We start from the raw sequence: 20,118 nt of genomic DNA, 5'->3' as shown, positions 1-20,118 counted from the left end.
ATGCTTCCTCCCAGAGTCCGTTGGCCTGAAGCCAGAGTTCTTCCTCTCTGGGTTCGTTGGCCTGCAGCCCGAGTTCTTCCTCCCCGGGTCCAGTGGCCTGCCGCCACAGAGCTTCCTCCCAGAGTCCGTTGGCCTGCAGTCCGAGTTCTTCCTCCCCAGGTCCGTTGGCCTGCAGTCCGAGTTCTTCCTCCCCAGGTCTGTTGGCCTGCAGCCAGAGTTCTTCCTCCCCGGGTCCGTTGGCCTGCAGCCAGAGTTCTTCCCCCCCGGGTCCGTTGGCCTGCAGCCAGAGTTCTTCCCCCCCGGGTCCGTTGGCCTGCCGCCACAGAGCTTCCTCCCCGAGTCTGGTGGCGTGTAGCCACAGTGCTTCCTCCCTGCGTCCGGTGGCTTGCAGCCCGAGTTCTTCCTTCCCGGGTCTGGTGGCATACTGTCAAGAGTTCTTCATTTCGTCTGGACCCTTGTGCTCAGAGTTCTTCTTCTTCTTCACTGGAGATGGCAGCGGCCCCCGCCTCACCCTGGAGAGACAATGAAGAAATCAGAGCAGTGTGTGGAGGCCCCTTGAGACCCCCGCCCATCACATGTCAAACTACCATGGAGCCATGCCCTTTTACTCAGAAACTCCCCCCATACCCGGAATCAGGGTTGAATCCAACTCCCCCTCCCCCCCCCCCATGTGTGATCCAAATGGCCCAACCCCCCCATGATAGGTAATAGCAGAGCATGATGGGATGTACCGTCTGCACCCTGTCATGGCAGCCGCCACATGCTACACTGGGACACAGATTATCACTGAGCTCCACCCTGGGGCGGGGCCTGCGGTGATTGTTACCCATGATCCTCTGACCTGTGCGGCATCCTCGCTCAGCAGACATGACTCCTCCTCCACGGCCAGGCGGCGGTACGTGGACATCTGCAGGTCACACAGCGTCTCCGGCAGCAGACAGTTCAACGTCTCCGGTAGTAGGAGGCTGAGGAGGCCGGCGCTGACCCCCGAGAGACCAAACACCACGTACGGGAGAGACCACTGGACCGAGCGCTGTGGAGAAAGATCTGAACACTCAGCGGCTGACAGCCAAGAGCCCCAGAGGCCTGAATACACTAAAGGGAGGGATAGGAGGTCTGTTATAATTTACAGTGTGGGGTCTGTGGGCTCAGTGTCCAGCACAGCCCCTCTGTACAGGGGTCAGGACAGAATACATAAGAAGTGACGGACGTACCAGGCCTGGAACAAACGGAGCGATGATTCCACCAACTCGAGAGAACATGGAGCAGACGCCCATTCCCTGACTCCTGGAAACAAGAAGACGTCACACATCTGGAACAAACGTCCCATAATCTCCCAGGAGTGGGGCCCTACCTGACCCAGACTGTGGCGGGGGTGGGCCCTACCTGACCCAGACTGACAGAGGAGGGAGGAGCTTACCTGACCAGACCGTGGCAGGGGAGTAGGGGCCCCACCAGACCTGACTGTGGTGGGGGTGGAGGAGGGCCCTACCTGACCAGAATGTGGTGGTTGGGGTGGGGAGGCCCCACCTGACCAGACTGACGAGGGGCCCTAACTAACTAGACTGTGGCAGGGGTGAAGGGGGGCCCTACCTAACCCGACCTTACCATGGCGGAGCTGGGCCCAAGCGGGGCGGGGCCATACCTGACCGTGGTGGGATAAAGCTCTGAGGTGTAGATATACACGATGTTGAAGGCGGCACTGATACAAAGCTTCCCCAGCAGAGACAATGTCCGGCTGTTCACCCAGCGCAGCGGGTCTGCAGACAGAAAACGGGACAGAGTGTGTACAGCGGTCAGTCATTGGTGATCAGCGGTACATACAGTGCCCGATCCATAGTGATCAGCGGTACATACAGAGACAAATAAATGGTAATCGGGGCTATACAGCGGCCGATCCCTGGTGATCAGGGAGATCTACAACGACCGATCCCTGGTGATCAGGGAAATATACAGTGACCGAACCCTGGTGATCAGCGGTACACACAGTGCCCATTCCCTGGTGATCAGTGGTATATACAGTGCCTGATCCCTTGTGATCAGCGGTATATACAGCGACCGATCCCTGGTGATCAGGGGGATATACAACGACCAGATCCCTGGTGAACAGGGGGTACATACAGCCATAAATATCTCTGCACAGTGATGCAGGGGGCACTACGCGGTGCAGGACCTTGTACCTTTTGGCTTGGGTACGGCCATAATGATTAGACACGCGGCTCCAGCAAGACTCAAAAAGCCACAGAGAGATCTTCTCCGACCAAAACTGCAAGACATAAAGTGACGTTATAGGGGCTTCACCCCACCCTGCACCCGCCACTGGTTCCCAGCACTCAGCACCCACCTCCTGTGATTGATCAGATACATGCACAGTGGATACGCCGGCACCTCGGCGAGGCCAGACAGCGCAAGATTAAAGTAAACGTTTCCTCCCAGGTCTCCGGTGCCGAGGGTCAGTCCGTAATACACCAGGCTGCAGACAAACCTGACACACGGCAGTTATGTGGAGGGGGCCGCTACAGAGCTACCCCCATACAGCCCCTGCTACAGAGCTCCCCTCCACACGGCCCCCGCTACAGATCACCCCCGCAGAGCCCCCACAATAGACCTCCGGGCTACAGAGCTACCCCAACACAGTCCCCAACTACAGAGAACCCCACACAGAGCCCCGCTACAGACCTCCGGGCTACGGAGCCCCCCCGCTATAAGCCTCCGAGCTACAGAGATACCCCCACACAGCCCCCGCTACAGAGCTCGCCCCGCAGAGCCCCGCTACAGACCTCCGGGCTACAAAGCTACCCCAACTACAGAGCTCCCCTCCACACAGCCCCCGCTACAGATCACCCCAGCAGAGCCCCCACAACAGACCTCCGGGCTACAGAGCTACCCCCATACAGCCCCTGCTACAGAGCTCCCCTCCACACAGCCCCCGCTACAGATCACCCCCGCAGAGCCCCCACAATAGACCTCCGGGCTACAGAGCTACCCCAACACAGTCCCCAACTACAGAGCCCACCCCCCCCCCCCCCCCCCCCCACACAGAGCCCCGCTTCAGACCTCCGGGCTACAGAGACCCCCGCTATAAGCCTCCGGGCTACAGAGATACCCCCACACAGCCCCCGCTACAGAGCTCCCCCCGCAGAGCCCCGCTACAGACCTCCGGGCTACAAAGCTACCCCAACTACAGAGCTCCCCTCCACACAGCCCCCGCTACAGATCACCCCAGCAGAGCCCCCACAACAGACCTCCGGGCTACAGAGCTACCCCCACACAGCCCCCGCTACAGAGCTCCTCCCACTACAGATCTCCCCTCCACAGAGGAGCCCCCGCTATAGACCTCCGGACTACAGAGCTACCCCCACTACAGATTTCCCCTCCACAGAGCTACCCCCACACAGCCCCCGCTATAGGCCTCCGGGCTACAGACCTCCCCTCCACAGAGATCCCCCCGCAGAGCCGCCGCTATAGGCCTCCAAGCTACAGAGCTCCCCCGATATAGCCCCCACTAGAGACCTCCCCTCCACAGAGCCCCCCGCTACAGGTTCCCCACAGAGCCTCCAATACAGACCTCCAGGCTACAGAGCTACCCCCACACAGCCCCCGCTACAGACATCCCCGCTACAGAGCTACCCCCACAAAGCCCAGCTACAGACATCCCCCCCGAAAAGCTCCTGCTACAGACCTCCCCCACTACAGAGCTCACCCCCCCAGAGCCCCGCTACAGACCATATCCTCACTGCTACTGCAATAGAGCTACCCTCACACAGCCCCCACTACAGACCTCCTGCTACAGACCACATCTTCACTGCTTCCGCTACAGACCTCCCCTCCGCAGAGCTCCAGCACCACGGTCCACACTCTCCCCCACCCACTCAGAACTCCCGCAACAAACATCCCTCCTCATACACCGCAGAACTTACCACGCCCACATCATGAGCAGCGTACGGCGGCGCAGCACCGCATTGCGACAGATGCTGACAATGTTACCCTGTGGGGCAGACTCCTTCTGTCGGGGGGTCAGTGAAAACGGCTTGGGCTTGGAGCAATTCCAGCGTCCCAGGTAGAGCAGCGCATCCTGAGCTTTATGGAGGTGGCCTTGAGCGTACAGCCAGCGTGGAGACTCCGGGATCCACCTACCCACAGCAACAACATGATCAAACCAACCCCACACCGAGCGTGCAGCGCACACAACCACGCCAGGAACAGACCAACCCCACACCGAGCGTGCAGTGCACACAGTGACACCATGAACAAACCAACCCCACACCGAGCGTGCAGCGCACACAACCATGCCAGGAACAGACCAACCCCACACTGAGCGTGCAGTGCACACAGTGACACCATGAACAAACCAACCCCACACCGAGCGTGCAGCGCACACAACCACGCCAGGAACAAACCAACCCCACCCCACACAGAGTGAGCAGCGCACACAACCACACCAGGAACAAACCAACCCCACACCGAGCGTGCAGCGCACACAACCACACCAGGAACAAACCAACCCCACACCGAGCGTGCAGCGCACACAACCATGCCAGGAACAGACCAACCCCACACCGAGCGTGCAGCGCACACAACCACGCCAGGAACAATCCAACCCCACACCGAGCGTGCAGTGCACACAGTGACACCATGAACAAACCAACCCCACACCGAGCGTGCAGCGCACACAACCATGCCAGGAACAGACCAACCCCACACCGAGCATGCAGCGCACACACCCACACCAGGAACAAACCTGTTATGACCCCAATGGCGAGGGTCTCAGAGATATCAGCAAGTCTGCGAAGTACAAAAATCCAGCTCATAGGGCAGTGGTAACTGGGTTGACCGTATATCTACTCCTAACGCCAACACTAGAAGTAGCCGGGGAACATGCCTACGTTGGTCGCTAGATGTCTCGCGCCAGCCGGAGGACTAACTACCCCTAGAAGAGGAAAACAAAGACCTCTCTTGCCTCCAGAGAATAGACCCCAAAAGCAGGATACAAGCCCCCCACAAATAATAACGGTGAGGTAAGAGGAAATAACAAACACAGAGATGAACTAGGTTTAGCAAAGAGAGGCCCACTTACTAATAGCAGAATGTAGTAAGATAACTTATATGGTCAACGAAAACCCTAACAAAAATCCACACTGGAGATTCAAGAACCCCCGAACCGTCTAACGGCCCGGGGGGAGAACACCAGCCACCCCAGAGCTTCCAGCAAGGATAGGATACAGATTATGTACAAGCTGGACAAAAATGCAAACAAAAACAAATAGCAAAAAAGCAAGAAAGCAGACTTAGCTTAATCTAGCAGGAACCAGGATCAGTAGACAAGAGCACTACAGATTAGCTCTGATATCAACGTTGCCAGGCATTGAACTGAAGGTCCAGGGAGCTTATATAGCAACACCCCTGACCTAACGACCCAGGTGAGCATACAAGGGATGAATGACATACCCAGAGTCAAATCACTAGTAGCCACTAGAGGGAGCCAAAAGGTAAATTCACAACACAAACCAACCCCACACCGAGCGTGCAGCGCACACACCCACACCAGGAACAGACCAACCCCACACAGAGTGAGCAGCGCACACAACCACGCCAGGAACAATCCAACTCCACACCGAGCGTGCAGCGCACACACCCACGCCAGGAACAATCCAACCCCACACCGAGCGTGCAGCGCACACACCCACACCAGGAACAAACCAACCCCACACCGAGCGTGCAGCGCACACAACCACGCCAGGAACAGACCAACCCCACACCGAGCGAGCAGTGCACACAGTGACACCATGAACAAACCAACCCCACACAGAGCGAGCAGCGCACACAACCACACCAGGAACAGACCAACCCCACATCGAGCGTGCAGCGCACACAACCATGCCAGGAACAAACCAACCCCACATCGAGCGTGCAGCGCACACACCCACGCCAGGAACAAACCAACCCCACACCGAGCGTGCAGCGCACACAACCACGCCAGGAACAAACCAACCCCACACCAAGCGTGCAGCGCACACAACCACGCCAGGAACAATCCAACCCCACACCGAGCGTGCAGCGCACACAACCACGCCAGGAACAATCCAACCCCACACCGAGCGTGCAGTGCACACAGTGACACCATGAACAAACCAACCCCACACAGAGCGAGCAGCGCACACAACCACACCAGGAACAGACCAACCCCACACAGAGTGAGCAGCGCACACAACCATGCCAGGAACAAACCAACCCCACACCGAGCGTGCAACGCACACAACCATGCCAGGAACAGACTAACCCCACACCAAGCCGTAAAACACAGCAACACCATGAAAGGACCAAACAAGAGATAAACAGCAACTAAGAGCGGAGTGTGCACAGACCGACTACACAGCAAGCAGACAGTACTCACAGGGACAGCAGGAAGATGGCCGCGCCTTGTACATTCACCACCAGTGCCAGGATCCGCCACCAGCGCACAAAGTATCCGATCAGTGCAAACTGCGCAATGCCCAGCGCAAAACACAGACTGGACAGAGATCCTGGAGAAAGTGGGAGCAGGGAAAGAGGTCAGGACATGGCAGCCCTGCGGATTCACAGTCTACAAGGGGGCTCAGATACACGAAGATCGGGTACAGGATACAGACATCAGATACACAAGGCTAGGCTACAGACATCAGATACAGGAGGCTCGGGTACAGGATACAGACATCAGATACACGAGGCTCGGGTACAGGATACACACATCAGATACACGAGGCTCGGGTACAGGATACACAAGGTCATGTGACATTACCTGCCAAGGCCCAGTAGGTGGCGCCAATACATTCATTGAGCAGCACGAAGGCGACCAGCGACATCCCGCCGTTCATTATACCCACGATGAAGCGAGTCGAGAGGAAAATGATGAAGGAGGGCGACGAAGCGTTCAGCAGAGAGAAGACAACGTCCAACGCCAGACCTGCAAGAGAAGCCACATAACCCCACTACAAATACCGGTACGCCACATGTCCCCCTGAGGGCCAGGAGGACAGACAGCACAGCAGAATAGTGAGTGCAGCCCTGGAGGAGAAGACATGATGTAACAGCAGAATAGTTCCTCCAAAATGAAGGCATTGAAGCTATGGACTGGCCCGTTCCCCAGACCTGAATCCGATTGATCACATCTGGGACATCATGTCTCGCTCCATCCACCAACGTCACATTGCATCACAGACTGTCCAGGAGTTGGCCGAATGCTTTAGTCCAAGTCTGGTAGGAGATCCCTCAGGAGACCATCTGCCGCTCATCAGGAGCATGCCCAGGCGTTGTAGGGAGGTCATACAGGCACATGGAGGCCACATACACTACCGAGCATCATTTCCTTGTCTTGAGGCATTTCCACTGAAGTTGGATCGGCCTGTAACTTCATTTTCCAATTTGATTTTAAGCATCATTCCAATTCCAGACCTCCGTGGGATATTAGTTGTGATTTACATTGATCATTTTTAGGTTTTATTGTTCTCAACACATTCCACTATGTAATGAATACAGATTTACAACTGGAATATTTCATTCAGTGATATCTAGGATGTGGGATTTGTGTTCCCTTTATTTTTTTGAGCAACACACACCTCTGTTACAGTCAACGCCAGCTCCATAATAAAAAAAAAAGAAAGAAAAAAAAAGGACCATTAACTGCCCCCACCAATCGTTTATATGGGCCAATTGGACACTCCTTACAGCTAGCGTATGGCTTCAGGGGTGCGGTTTACAGAGCAAGAGGAGCAAAGCTATTCAATTTTACATTTAATACAAAAAGGTATGCAGTGTTTATAAAAATATTCAAAGATGTCGCAAGGTTGGCTCAGGATGTTATGATGGGGAGCTCTTCGTTTTTGGGGGTAACGGACAGAACTACAGTAAGCTGTACAGTATCTTCCAGAACCGACTAAAGATTATAATTTGGCATTTGCTTTTAATAACACTAATTACACCCACATACCTCCCCCTCCGGTGACTCACAAAAGGGCTGTTCTTCAGAAAACCATACAATGTGGATCAGTCTTAGCATATCCTACAATGTGGGAATCTCAAGAATTCTATCATAATAATTTAACCTTTATATAGATAGGTAATATGGCATGGATAGCATCATCCATCTCTCCGATATTTAATTTCAAGATGTTCTAGTCAGCACCCAATGAAGCAAGACAATGCATTACGATCACCATGACTCCGAAAATATAACTTTCATATCTGTTATGTCTATGCCATTCAATTCAATAGTCTCTAAAAAGAGGACAAAGGATTTTCAAGTAATCTGCTTGCGGATCAGTTCAAAGCTGATGCTGGAGGTGACAGGCTTGCACTTCTGGTAATAACTGTCACGTTCTGCATTCATAGGTAAGCTGGGGATGGGACTGCATCTACTGTCCATTAGAGGATCCCCTTTAATTACCTGTTTGCAGCACTGTGGGGAGGATGGGTAGGGTGGTAGACAGAGATAAGAGGAGATGTAGGGTGGTGCAGTACTGTGGGGAGAATGGGTATGGTGGTAGACAGATGAGGAGATGTAGGGTGGTGCAGGACTGCGGAGAGGATGGGTAGGGTGGTAGACAGATGAGATGTAGGGTGGTGCAGCACTGTGGGGAGAATGGGTATGGTGGTAGACAGATGAGACGTAGGGCAGTGCAGCACTGTGGAGAGGATGGATAGGGTGGTAGACAGATGAGGAGAAGTAGGGCGGTGCAGCACTGTGGGGAGGATGGTAGGGTGGTAGTCAGAGATATGGAGGAGATGTAGGGTGGTGCAGCACTGTGGAGAGGATGGGTAGGGTGGTAGACAGATGAGATGTAGGGCGATGCAGCACTGTGGAGAGGACGGGTAGGTGGCAGACAGATGAGGAGGAGATGTAGGGCGATGCAGCACTACAAAGAGGACGGGTAGGTTGGTAGAGGGATGAACAGGAGATGTAGGGTGGTGCAGCACTGTGGGGAGGATGGTAGGGTGGTAGTCAGAGATATGGAGGAGATGTAGGGTGGTGCAGCACTGTGGAGAGGATGGGTAGGGTGGTAGACAGATGAGATGTAGGGCGGTGCAACACTATGGAGAGGACGGGTAGGGTTGTAGCCCAATGAGGAGGAGGTTTAGGGTGGTGCAGCACTGTGGAGAGGATGGGTAGGTAGTAGACAGATGAGGAGAACATGTACGGCGGTACAGCACTGTGGAGAGGACGGGAAGGGTGGTAGACAGAGATAAGGAGGAGATGTAGGGCTGTGCAGCACTACAGAGAGGACAGGTAGGTGGTAGATGAGAAGGAGATGTAGGGCGATGCAGCACTGTAGAGAGGACAGGTAGGGTGGTAGAGATGAGGAGTTGTAGGGCGGTGCAGCACTGTGGAGAGGATGGGTAGGGTGATATAAAGAGATGAGGAAGAGATGTAGGGCGGTGCAGCACTACAGAGAGGACGGGTAGGTGGTAAACAGATGAGGAGATGTAGAGCGATGCAGCACTACAGAGGACAGGTAGGTTGGTAGAGGGATGAACAGGAGATGTAGGGTGGTGCAGCAGTGTGGAGAGGACAGGTAGGTGGTAGACAGATGAGGAGGAGATGTAGGGCGATGCAGCACTACAGAGGACGGGTAGGTTGGTAGAGGGATGAACAGGAGATGTAGGGCGATGCAGCACTGTGGAGAGGACGGGTAGGTGGCAGACAGATGAGGAGGAGATGTAGGGCGATGCAGCACTACAAAGAGGACGGGTAGGTTGGTAGAGGGATGAACAGGAGATGTAGGGTGGTGCAGCACTGTGGAGAGGACGGGTAGGTGGCAGACAGATGAGGAGGAGATGTAGGGCGATGCGGCACCGTGGAGAGGACGGGTAGGGTGATATAAAGAGATGAGGTTACCAAGAAGCTGTAGGAGAGATCAGAACAAATCGGGTCTTATCCGAGAAATACAGTACGCTTTACACTCATATTAAACTCACCTGTTCAATATTTTAAAAAACGCATCTAATGTAGAAAATCAGCTGCATCGGATCCACGGGTCAGGAAGCGACCATCAGTCTTGTAAAGGGAGTTAGTGGACAAACTACGCGCTGCCGACAGAATTAAGACGTACATCCCAGTATTGTACAGAAAGGTGATGGTTTGTTTCAACGCAAAGTGTATAACTTCTTCAGGAAAATCCACATGATCATCCACATGCACCCGTCCTCTCTGCAGTGCTGCACCTCCCTACATGTACATGTGGCTTTTCCTGAAGAAGTTATTCACTTTGCGTTGAAATGAACCAAAGCCTCACTGTACCATGCTGGGATCTACGTCTCCAGTCTGTCGGCAGCGCGGAGGTTGTCCACTAACTTCCTTTACAGTCAGATAGAGATGAGGAGCAGCTCTCATCCATCACACTCGCCCCAATCTTCCACGCATTGCATGTAACAGCATTGCTTACCCGTCACATACACCCGCTTCCTACCAAACCGATCGGATAAGTGGCCAAATGAGACGACTCCGACAAGGACACCTCCAAAGAAGACGGAGCTGGCGGCGCTGACCTTGTAGGCCTGTGTGCCCACCAGTGACCACTGTGGAGGAAAGGACAGTGAAGCGGGCGACCTCCAGCACTAGGGTTACATCATCAGGACGTTCTCTCACCTCGGAGCTGATGGATGTGAAGTTACCCTCGAAGAGCAAGTGTCCATGCCCATGGCTGTCGTTCTTCCCCAGGGACGGGGGGTCATCCACCCGGTGATATGGAGGGGTGACTCCAAGGATGGCGATCAGCACCACCTCTGTGGCGGTATAAAGCTGGGACAGGACACGGAGGTGAGAGGGGCATAATGTAATAACCTATATAATGACCAGCTCACCTGTAATACCACGGCCAGCAGGAAGCAAAGGAAGATCTGATAGATGCCCATCTCCCCCACCAACGCCAGCGCCGCCTCCACCTCCATGTCTGCCCGAGAATCGCCCACCGCCCAGGACAACTGTGGAGAACCACCGGACATTACATACACGAGCTGTACACCCACCGAATATTATATACAGGAGCTACACACCCACCGGACATTATATACAGGAGCTACACACCCACCGGACATTATATACAGGAGCTACACACCCACGGGAGGAGCCAGACTTTGAGGGTATATACCTGGTACTGGAGTATTATAGGGATATTACAAGTCAGTATACAGTATATACCCGGTACTGGAGTATTATAGGGATATTACAGGTCAGTATACAGTATATACCCGGTACTGGAGTATTATAGGGATATTACAGGTCAGTATACAGTATATACCCGGTACTGCAGTATTATAGGGATATTACAGGCCAGTATACAGTATATACCCGGTACTGGAGTATTATAGGGATATTACAGGTCAGTATACAGAATATACCCGGTACTGGGAGTATTATAGGAACATTACAGGTCAGTATACAGTATATACCCGGTACTGGGAGTATTATAGGGATATTACAGGTCAGTATACAGTATATACCCGGTACTGGGAGTATTATAGGAACATTACAGGTCAGTATACAGTATATACCCGGTACTGGAGTATTATAGGGATATTACAGGTCAGTATACAGTATATACCCGGTACTGGGAGAATTATAGGGATATTACAGGTCAGTATACAGTATATACCCGGTACTGGAGTATTATAGGGATATTACAGGTCAGTATACAGTATATACCCGGTACTGGAGTATTATAGGGATATTACAGGTCAGTATACAGTATATACCCGGTACTGGAGTATTATAGGGATATTACAGGTCAGTATACAGTATATACCCGGTACTGGGAGTATTATAGGGATATTACAGGTCAGTATACACTATATACCCGGTACTGGAGTATTATAGGGATATTACAGGTCAGTATACAGTATATACCCGGTACTGGAGTATTATGGGGATATTACAGGTCAGTATACAGTATATACCCGGTACTGGGAGTATTATAGGGATATTACAGGTCAGTATACAGTATATACCCGGTACTGGGAGTATTATAGGGATATTACAGGCCAGTATACAGTATATACCCGGTACTGGGAGTATTATAGGGATATTACAGGTCAGTATACAGTATATACCCGGTACTGGAGTATTATAGGGATATTACAGTATATACCCGGTACTGGAGTATTATAGGGATATTACAGATCAGTATACAGTATATACCCGGTACTGGAGTATTATAGGGATATTACAGGTCAGTATACAGTATATACCCGGTACTGGAGTATTATAGGGATATTACAGACCAGTATACAGTATATACCCGGTACTGGAGTATTATAGGGATATTACAGACCAGTATACAGTATATACCCGGTACTGGAGTATTATAGGGATATTACAGACCAGTATACAGTATATACCCGGTACTGGAGTATTATAGGGATATTACAGACCAGTATACAGTATATACCCGGTACTGGGAGTATTATAGGGATATTACAGGCCAGTATACAGTATATACCCGGTACTGGGAGTATTATAGGGATATTACAGGCCAGTATACAGTATATACCCGGTACTGGAGTATTATAGGGATATTACAGGTCAGTATACAGTATATACCCGGTACTGGGAGTATTATAGGGATATTACAGGTCAGTATACACTATATACCCGGTACTGGAGTATTATAGGGATACTAGACTGTGGCCCGATTCTAACGCATCGGGTATTCTAGAATATGCATGTCCCCGTAGTATATGGACAATGATGATTCCGACTGTGCCCGTCGCTGATTGGTCGAGGCAACCTTTATGACATCATCGTCGCCATGGCAACCATTATGACATCTACGTCGATACTGTGCCCGTCGCTGATTGGTCAAGGCCTGGTGGCCTCGACCAATCAGAGACGCGGGATTTCCATTATGACATCATCATAGCCATGCTGTGCCCGTCGCTGATTGGTCGAGGCCTAGCGGCCTCGACCAATCAGAGACGCGGGATTTCTATGTCGATACTGTGCCCGTCCCTGATTGGTCGAGGCCCAGGCGGCCTCGACCAATCAGCGAATGAATAAACGGGACAGACAGACAGACAGACAGACAGAAAAACCCTTAGACAATTATATATATAGATTACAGGTCAGTATACAGTATATACCCGGTACTGGGAGTATTATAGGGATATTACAGGTCAGTATACAGTATATACCCGGTACTGGAGTATTATAGGGATATTACAGGTCAGTATACAGTATATACCCGGTACTGGGAGTATTATAGGGATATTACAGGCCAGTATACACCCGGTACTGGGAGTATTATAGGGATATTACAGGTCAGTATACAGTATATACCCGATACTGGAGTATTATAGGGATATTACAGTATATACCCGGTACTGGAGTATTATAGGGATATTACAGGTCAGTATACAGTATATACCCGGTACTGGAGTATTATAGGGATATTACAGGTCAGTATACAGTATATACCCGGTACTGGAGTATTATAGGGATATTACAGGTCAGTATACACTATATACCCGGTACTGGAGTATTATAGGGATATTACAGGTCAGTATACAGTATATACCCGGTACTGGAGTATTATAGGGATATTACAGGTCAGTATACACCCGGTACTGGAGTATTATAGGGATATTACAGGTCAGTATACAGTATATACCCAGTACTGGGAGTATTACAGGGATATTACAGGTCAGTATACAGTATATACCCGGTACTAGGAGTATTATAGGGATATTACAGGTCAGTATACACTATATACCCGGTACTGGGAGTATTATAGGGATATTACAGGTCAGTATACACTATATACCTGGTACTGGGAGTATTATAGGGATATTACAGGTCAGTATACACTATATACCCGGTACTGGAGTATTATAGGGATATTACAGGTCAGTATACACTATATACCCGGTACTGGGAGTATTATAGGGATATTACAGGTCAGTATACACTATATACCCGGTACTGGAGTATTATAGGGATATTACAGGTCAGTATACACTATATACCCGGTACTGGAGTATTATAGGGATATTACAGGTCAGTATACAGTATATACCCGGTACTGGGAGTATTATAGGGATATTACAGGTCAGTATACAGTATATACCCGGTACTGGAGTATTATAGGGATATTACAGGTCAGTATACACTATATACCCGGTACTGGAGTATTATAGGGATATTACAGGTCAGTATACAGTATATACCCGGTACTGGGAGTATTATAGGGATATTACAGGTCAGTATACACTATATACCCGGTACTGGAGTATTATAGGGATATTACAGGTCAGTATACACTATATACCCGGTACTGGAGTATTATAGGGATATTACAGGTCAGTATACAGTATATACCCGGTACTGGGAGTATTATAGGGATATTACAGGTCAGTATACAGTATATACCCGGTACTGGGAGTATTATAGGGACATTACAGGTCAGTATACACTATATACCCGGTACTGGAGTATTATAGGGATATTACAGGTCAGTATACACTATATACCCGGTACTGGGAGTATTATAGGGATATTACAGGTCAGTATACAGTATATACCCGGTACTGGGAGTATTATAGGGACATTACAGGTCAGTATACAGTATATACCCGGTACTGGAGTATTATAGGGATATTACAGGTCAGTATACAGTATATACCCGGTACTGGGAGTATTATAGGGACATTACAGGTCAGTATACACTATATACCCGGTACTGGAGTATTATAGGGATATTACAGGTCAGTATACAGTATATACCCGGTACTGGGAGTATTATAGGGATATTACAGGTCAGTATACACTATATACCCGGTACTGGGAGTATTATAGGGATATTACAGGTCAGTATACACTATATACCCGGTACTGGGAGTATTATAGGGATATTACAGGTCAGTATACACTATATACCCGGTACTGGGAGTATTATAGGGATATTACAGGTCAGTATACACTATATACCCGGTACTGGGAGTATTATAGGGATATTACAGGTCAGTATAGAGTATATACCCGGTACTGGGAGTATTATAGGGATATTACAGGTCAGTATACACTATATACCCGGTACTGGAGTATTATAGGGATAGTACAGGTCAGTATACAGTATATACCCGGTACTGGGAGTATTATAGGGATATTACAGGTCAGTATACACTATATACCCGGTACTGGAGTATTATAGGGATATTACAGGTCAGTATACACTATATACCCGGTACTGGGAGTATTATAGGGATATTACAGGTCAGTATACACTATATACCCGGTACTGGAGTATTATAGGGATATTACAGGTCAGTATACACTATATACCCGGTACTGGAGTATTATAGGGATATTACAGGTCAGTATACAGTATATACCCGGTACTGGGAGTATTATAGGGATATTACAGGTCAGTATACAGTATATACCCGGTACTGGGAGTATTATAGGGACATTACAGGTCAGTATACACTATATACCCGGTACTGGAGTATTATAGGGATATTACAGGTCAGTATACAGTATATACCCGGTACTGGGAGTATTATAGGGACATTACAGGTCAGTATACACTATATACCCGGTACTGGAGTATTATAGGGATATTACAGGTCAGTATACAGTATATACCCGGTACTGGGAGTATTATAGGGATATTACAGGTCAGTATACACTATATACCCGGTACTGGGAGTATTATAGGGATATTACAGGTCAGTATACACTATATACCCGGTACTGGGAGTATTATAGGGATATTACAGGTCAGTATACACTATATACCCGGTACTGGGAGTATTATAGGGATATTACAGGTCAGTATACACTATATACCCGGTACTGGGAGTATTATAGGGATATTACAGGTCAGTATAGAGTATATACCCGGTACTGGGAGTATTATAGGGATATTACAGGTCAGTATACACTATATACCCGGTACTGGAGTATTATAGGGATAGTACAGGTCAGTATACAGTATATACCCGGTACTGGGAGTATTATAGGGATATTACAGGTCAGTATACACTATATACCCGGTACTGGAGTATTATAGGGATATTACAGGTCAGTATACACTATATACCCGGTACTGGGAGTATTATAGGGATATTACAGGTCAGTATACACTATATACCCGGTACTGGAGTATTATAGGGATATTACAGGTCAGTATACACTATATACCCGGTACTGGAGTATTATAGGGATATTACAGGTCAGTATACAGTATATACCCGGTACTGGGAGTATTATAGGGATATTACAGGTCAGTATACAGTATATACCCGGTACTGGGAGTATTATAGGGACATTACAGGTCAGTATACACTATATACCCGGTACTGGAGTATTATAGGGATATTACAGGTCAGTATACACTATATACCCGGTACTGGGAGTATTATAGGGATATTACAGGTCAGTATACAGTATATACCCGGTACTGGGAGTATTATAGGGACATTACAGGTCAGTATACAGTATATACCCGGTACTGGAGTATTATAGGGATATTACAGGTCAGTATACAGTATATACCCGGTACTGGGAGTATTATAGGGACATTACAGGTCAGTATACACTATATACCCGGTACTGGAGTATTATAGGGATATTACAGGTCAGTATACAGTATATACCCGGTACTGGGAGTATTATAGGGATATTACAGGTCAGTATACACTATATACCCGGTACTGGGAGTATTATAGGGATATTACAGGTCAGTATACACTATATACCCGGTACTGGGAGTATTATAGGGATATTACAGGTCAGTATACAGTATATACCCGGTACTGGGAGTATTATAGGGATATTACAGGTCAGTATACAGTATATACCCGGTACTGGGAGTATTATAGGGATATTACAGGTCAGTATACACTATATACCCGGTACTGGGAGTATTATAGGGATAGTACAGGTCAGTATACACTATATACCCGGTACTGGAGTATTATAGGGATAGTACATGTCAGTATACGGTATATACCCGGTACTGGGAGTATTATAGGGATATTACAGGTCAGTATACAGTATATACCCGGTACTGGAGTATTATAGGGATATTACAGGTCAGTATACACTATATACCCGGTACTGGAGTATTATAGGGATATTACAGGTCAGTATACAGTATATACCCGGTACTGGGAGTATTATAGGGATACTACAGGTCAGTATACACTATATACCCGGTACTGGGAGTATTATAGGGATAGTACAGGTCAGTATACACTATATACCCGGTACTGGGAGTATTATAGGGATATTACAGGTCAGTATACACTATATACCCGGTACTGGAGTATTATAGGGATATTACAGGTCAGTATACACTATATACCCGGTACTGGAGTATTATAGGGATAGTACAGGTCAGTATACACTATATACCCGGTACTGGGAGTATTATAGGGATATTACAGGTCAGTATACAGTATATACCCGGTACTGGGAGTATTACAGGGATAGTACAGGTCAGTATACACTATATACCCGGTACTGGGAGTATTATAGGGATATTACAGGTCAGTATACACTATATACCCGGTACTGGAGTATTATAGGGATATTACAGGTCAGTATACACTATATACCCGGTACTGGAGTATTATAGGGATAGTACAGGTCAGTATACACTATATACCCGGTACTGGAGTATTATAGGGATATTACAGGTCAGTATACAGTATATACCCGGTACTGGGAGTATTATAGGGATATTACAGGTCAGTATACAGTATATACCCGGTACTGGGAGTATTACAGGGATAGTACAGGTCAGTATACACTATATACCCGGTACTGGGAGTATTATAGGGATATTACAGGTCAGTATACACTATATACCCGGTACTGGAGTATTATAGGGATATTACAGGTCAGTATACACTATATACCCGGTACTGGAGTATTATAGGGATAGTACAGGTCAGTATACACTATATACCCGGTACTGGAGTATTATAGGGATATTACAGGTCAGTATACAGTATATACCCGGTACTGGGAGTATTATAGGGATATTACAGGTCAGTATACAGTATATACCCGGTACTGGGAGTATTATAGGGATAGTACAGGTCAGTATACACTATATACCCGGTACTGGAGTATTATAGGGATATTACAGGTCAGTATACAGTATATACCCGGTACTGGAGTATTATAGGGATAGTACAGGTCAGTATACAGTATATACCCGGTACTGGGAGTATTATAGGGATATTACAGGTCAGTATACAGTATATACCCGGTACTGGGAGTATTATAGGGATAGTACAGGTCAGTATACAGTATATACCCAGTACTGGGAGTATTATAGGGATATTACAGGTCAGTATACACTATATACCCGGTACTGGAGTATTATAGGGATAGTACAGGTCAGTATACGGTATATACCCGGTACTGGAGTATTATAGGGATATTACAGGTCAGTATACACTATATACCCGGTACTGGAGTATTATAGGGATAGTACAGGTCAGTATACAGTATATACCCGGTACTGGAGTATTATAGGGATAGTACAGGTCAGTATACAGTATATACCCGGTACTGGGAGTATTATAGGGATAGTACAGGTCAGTATACACTATATACCCGGTACTGGAGTATTATAGGGATATTACAGGTCAGTATACAGTATATACCCGGTACTGGGAGTATTATAGGGATATTACAGGTCAGTATACAGTATATACCCGGTACTGGGAGTATTATAGGGATAGTACAGGTCAGTATACACTATATACCCGGTACTGGGAGTATTATAGGGATAGTACAGGTCAGTATACAGTATATACCCAGTACTGGGAGTATTATAGGGATAGTACAGGTCAGTATACAGTATATACCCGGTACTGGAGTTATTATAGGGATATTACAGGTCAGTATACAGTATATACCCGGTACTGGAGTATTATAGGGATAGTACAGGTCAGTATACGGTATATACCCGGTACTGGAGTATTATAGGGATATTACAGGTCAGTATACACTATATACCCGGTACTGGAGTATTATAGGGATAGTACAGGTCAGTATACAGTATATACCCGGTACTGGAGTATTATAGGGATAGTACAGGTCAGTATACAGTATATACCCGGTACTGGGAGTATTATAGGGATAGTACAGGTCAGTATACACTATATACCCGGTACTGGAGTATTATAGGGATATTACAGGTCAGTATACAGTATATACCCGGTACTGGGAGTATTATAGGGATATTACAGGTCAGTATACAGTATATACCCGGTACTGGGAGTATTATAGGGATAGTACAGGTCAGTATACACTATATACCCGGTACTGGGAGTATTATAGGGATAGTACAGGTCAGTATACAGTATATACCCAGTACTGGGAGTATTATAGGGATATTACAGGTCAGTATACAGTATATACCCGGTACTGGAGTTATTATAGGGATATTACAGGTCAGTATACAGTATATACCCGGTACTGGAGTTATTACCTGTTTCTCCTCTTAGTAGTGACTAGATCGAAGTTGATTTGTTGAGGTGATGACGTCACCGGAAGGGGCGGGGCTCCAGGCCAGTGAAGACCGGAGAGCAGGAAGTAGCTCTGTCCTGAGGAGCCGCACCACGGAGCGTGCACAAGTGGGAGGGAGGGCTCGGTGTGAGGCTCGGATCTGCGCGGTGTTACCTGGGAGGATCTGCGTAGTCAAGATGATGAGGGGCTGTGGTGGGAATGGGGGGGTGATGAGGGGCTGTGGTGGGTGATGAGGGTGATGAGGGGCTGTGGTGGGTGATGAGGGGCTGTGGTGGGTGATGAGGGGCTGTGGTGGGTGATGAGGGGCTGTGGTGGGTGATGAGGGGCTGTGGTGGGTGATGAGGGGCTGTGGTGGGTGATGAGGGTGATGAGGGGCTGTGGTGGGTGATGAGGGGCTGTGGTGGGTGATGAGGGGCTGTGGTGGGTGATGAGGGGCTGTGGTGGGTGATGAGGGGCTGTGGTGGGTGATGAGGGGCTGTGGTGGGTGATGAGGGGCTGTGGGGGCTGTGGTGGGTGATGAGGGGCTGTGGGGAATTGGGGGATCATACATATGTTTGCTATAAGGTGAATGGGCTAAATTTCAGAGACATCAAACAAACGAGGCC

General features: G+C 48.7%; 1 protein-coding gene across 2 annotated transcripts; it reads right to left on the bottom strand.

Annotated features, from left to right (window-relative positions):
• Positions 1-375: 375 nt before the first annotated feature.
• Positions 376-19,676, bottom strand: SLC22A15 (solute carrier family 22 member 15). 2 transcript variants are annotated; one of them, XM_077293560.1, is made up of 13 exons: positions 19,476-19,676; positions 10,837-10,956; positions 10,622-10,774; positions 10,419-10,551; positions 6,779-6,943; positions 6,395-6,524; positions 3,921-4,133; positions 2,345-2,485; positions 2,181-2,266; positions 1,646-1,760; positions 1,215-1,287; positions 842-1,033; positions 376-512 (listed from the first exon to the last, which is right to left on the bottom strand). In XM_077293560.1, the coding sequence occupies exons 2-13, from the start codon at positions 10,921-10,923 to the stop codon at positions 462-464; spliced, it is 1,539 nt and encodes a 512-aa protein (XP_077149675.1). In that variant the 5' UTR covers positions 10,924-10,956; positions 19,476-19,676; the 3' UTR covers positions 376-461. The 2 variants fall into 2 exon arrangements, with proteins under 2 accessions (XP_077149675.1, XP_077149674.1); XM_077293559.1 differs by lacking the exon at positions 19,476-19,676 and having other exon boundaries at positions 10,837-11,092.
• Positions 19,677-20,118: the final 442 nt, after the last annotated feature.

The sequence above is a fragment of the Ranitomeya variabilis genome, chromosome 3, assembly GCF_051348905.1.
Source record: "Ranitomeya variabilis isolate aRanVar5 chromosome 3, aRanVar5.hap1, whole genome shotgun sequence".
Lineage (NCBI taxonomy): Eukaryota > Metazoa > Chordata > Amphibia > Anura > Dendrobatidae > Ranitomeya > Ranitomeya variabilis.
The sequence above is the reverse complement of the archived record's forward strand: the minus strand, read 5'-3'. Positions and strand labels throughout refer to the sequence as shown.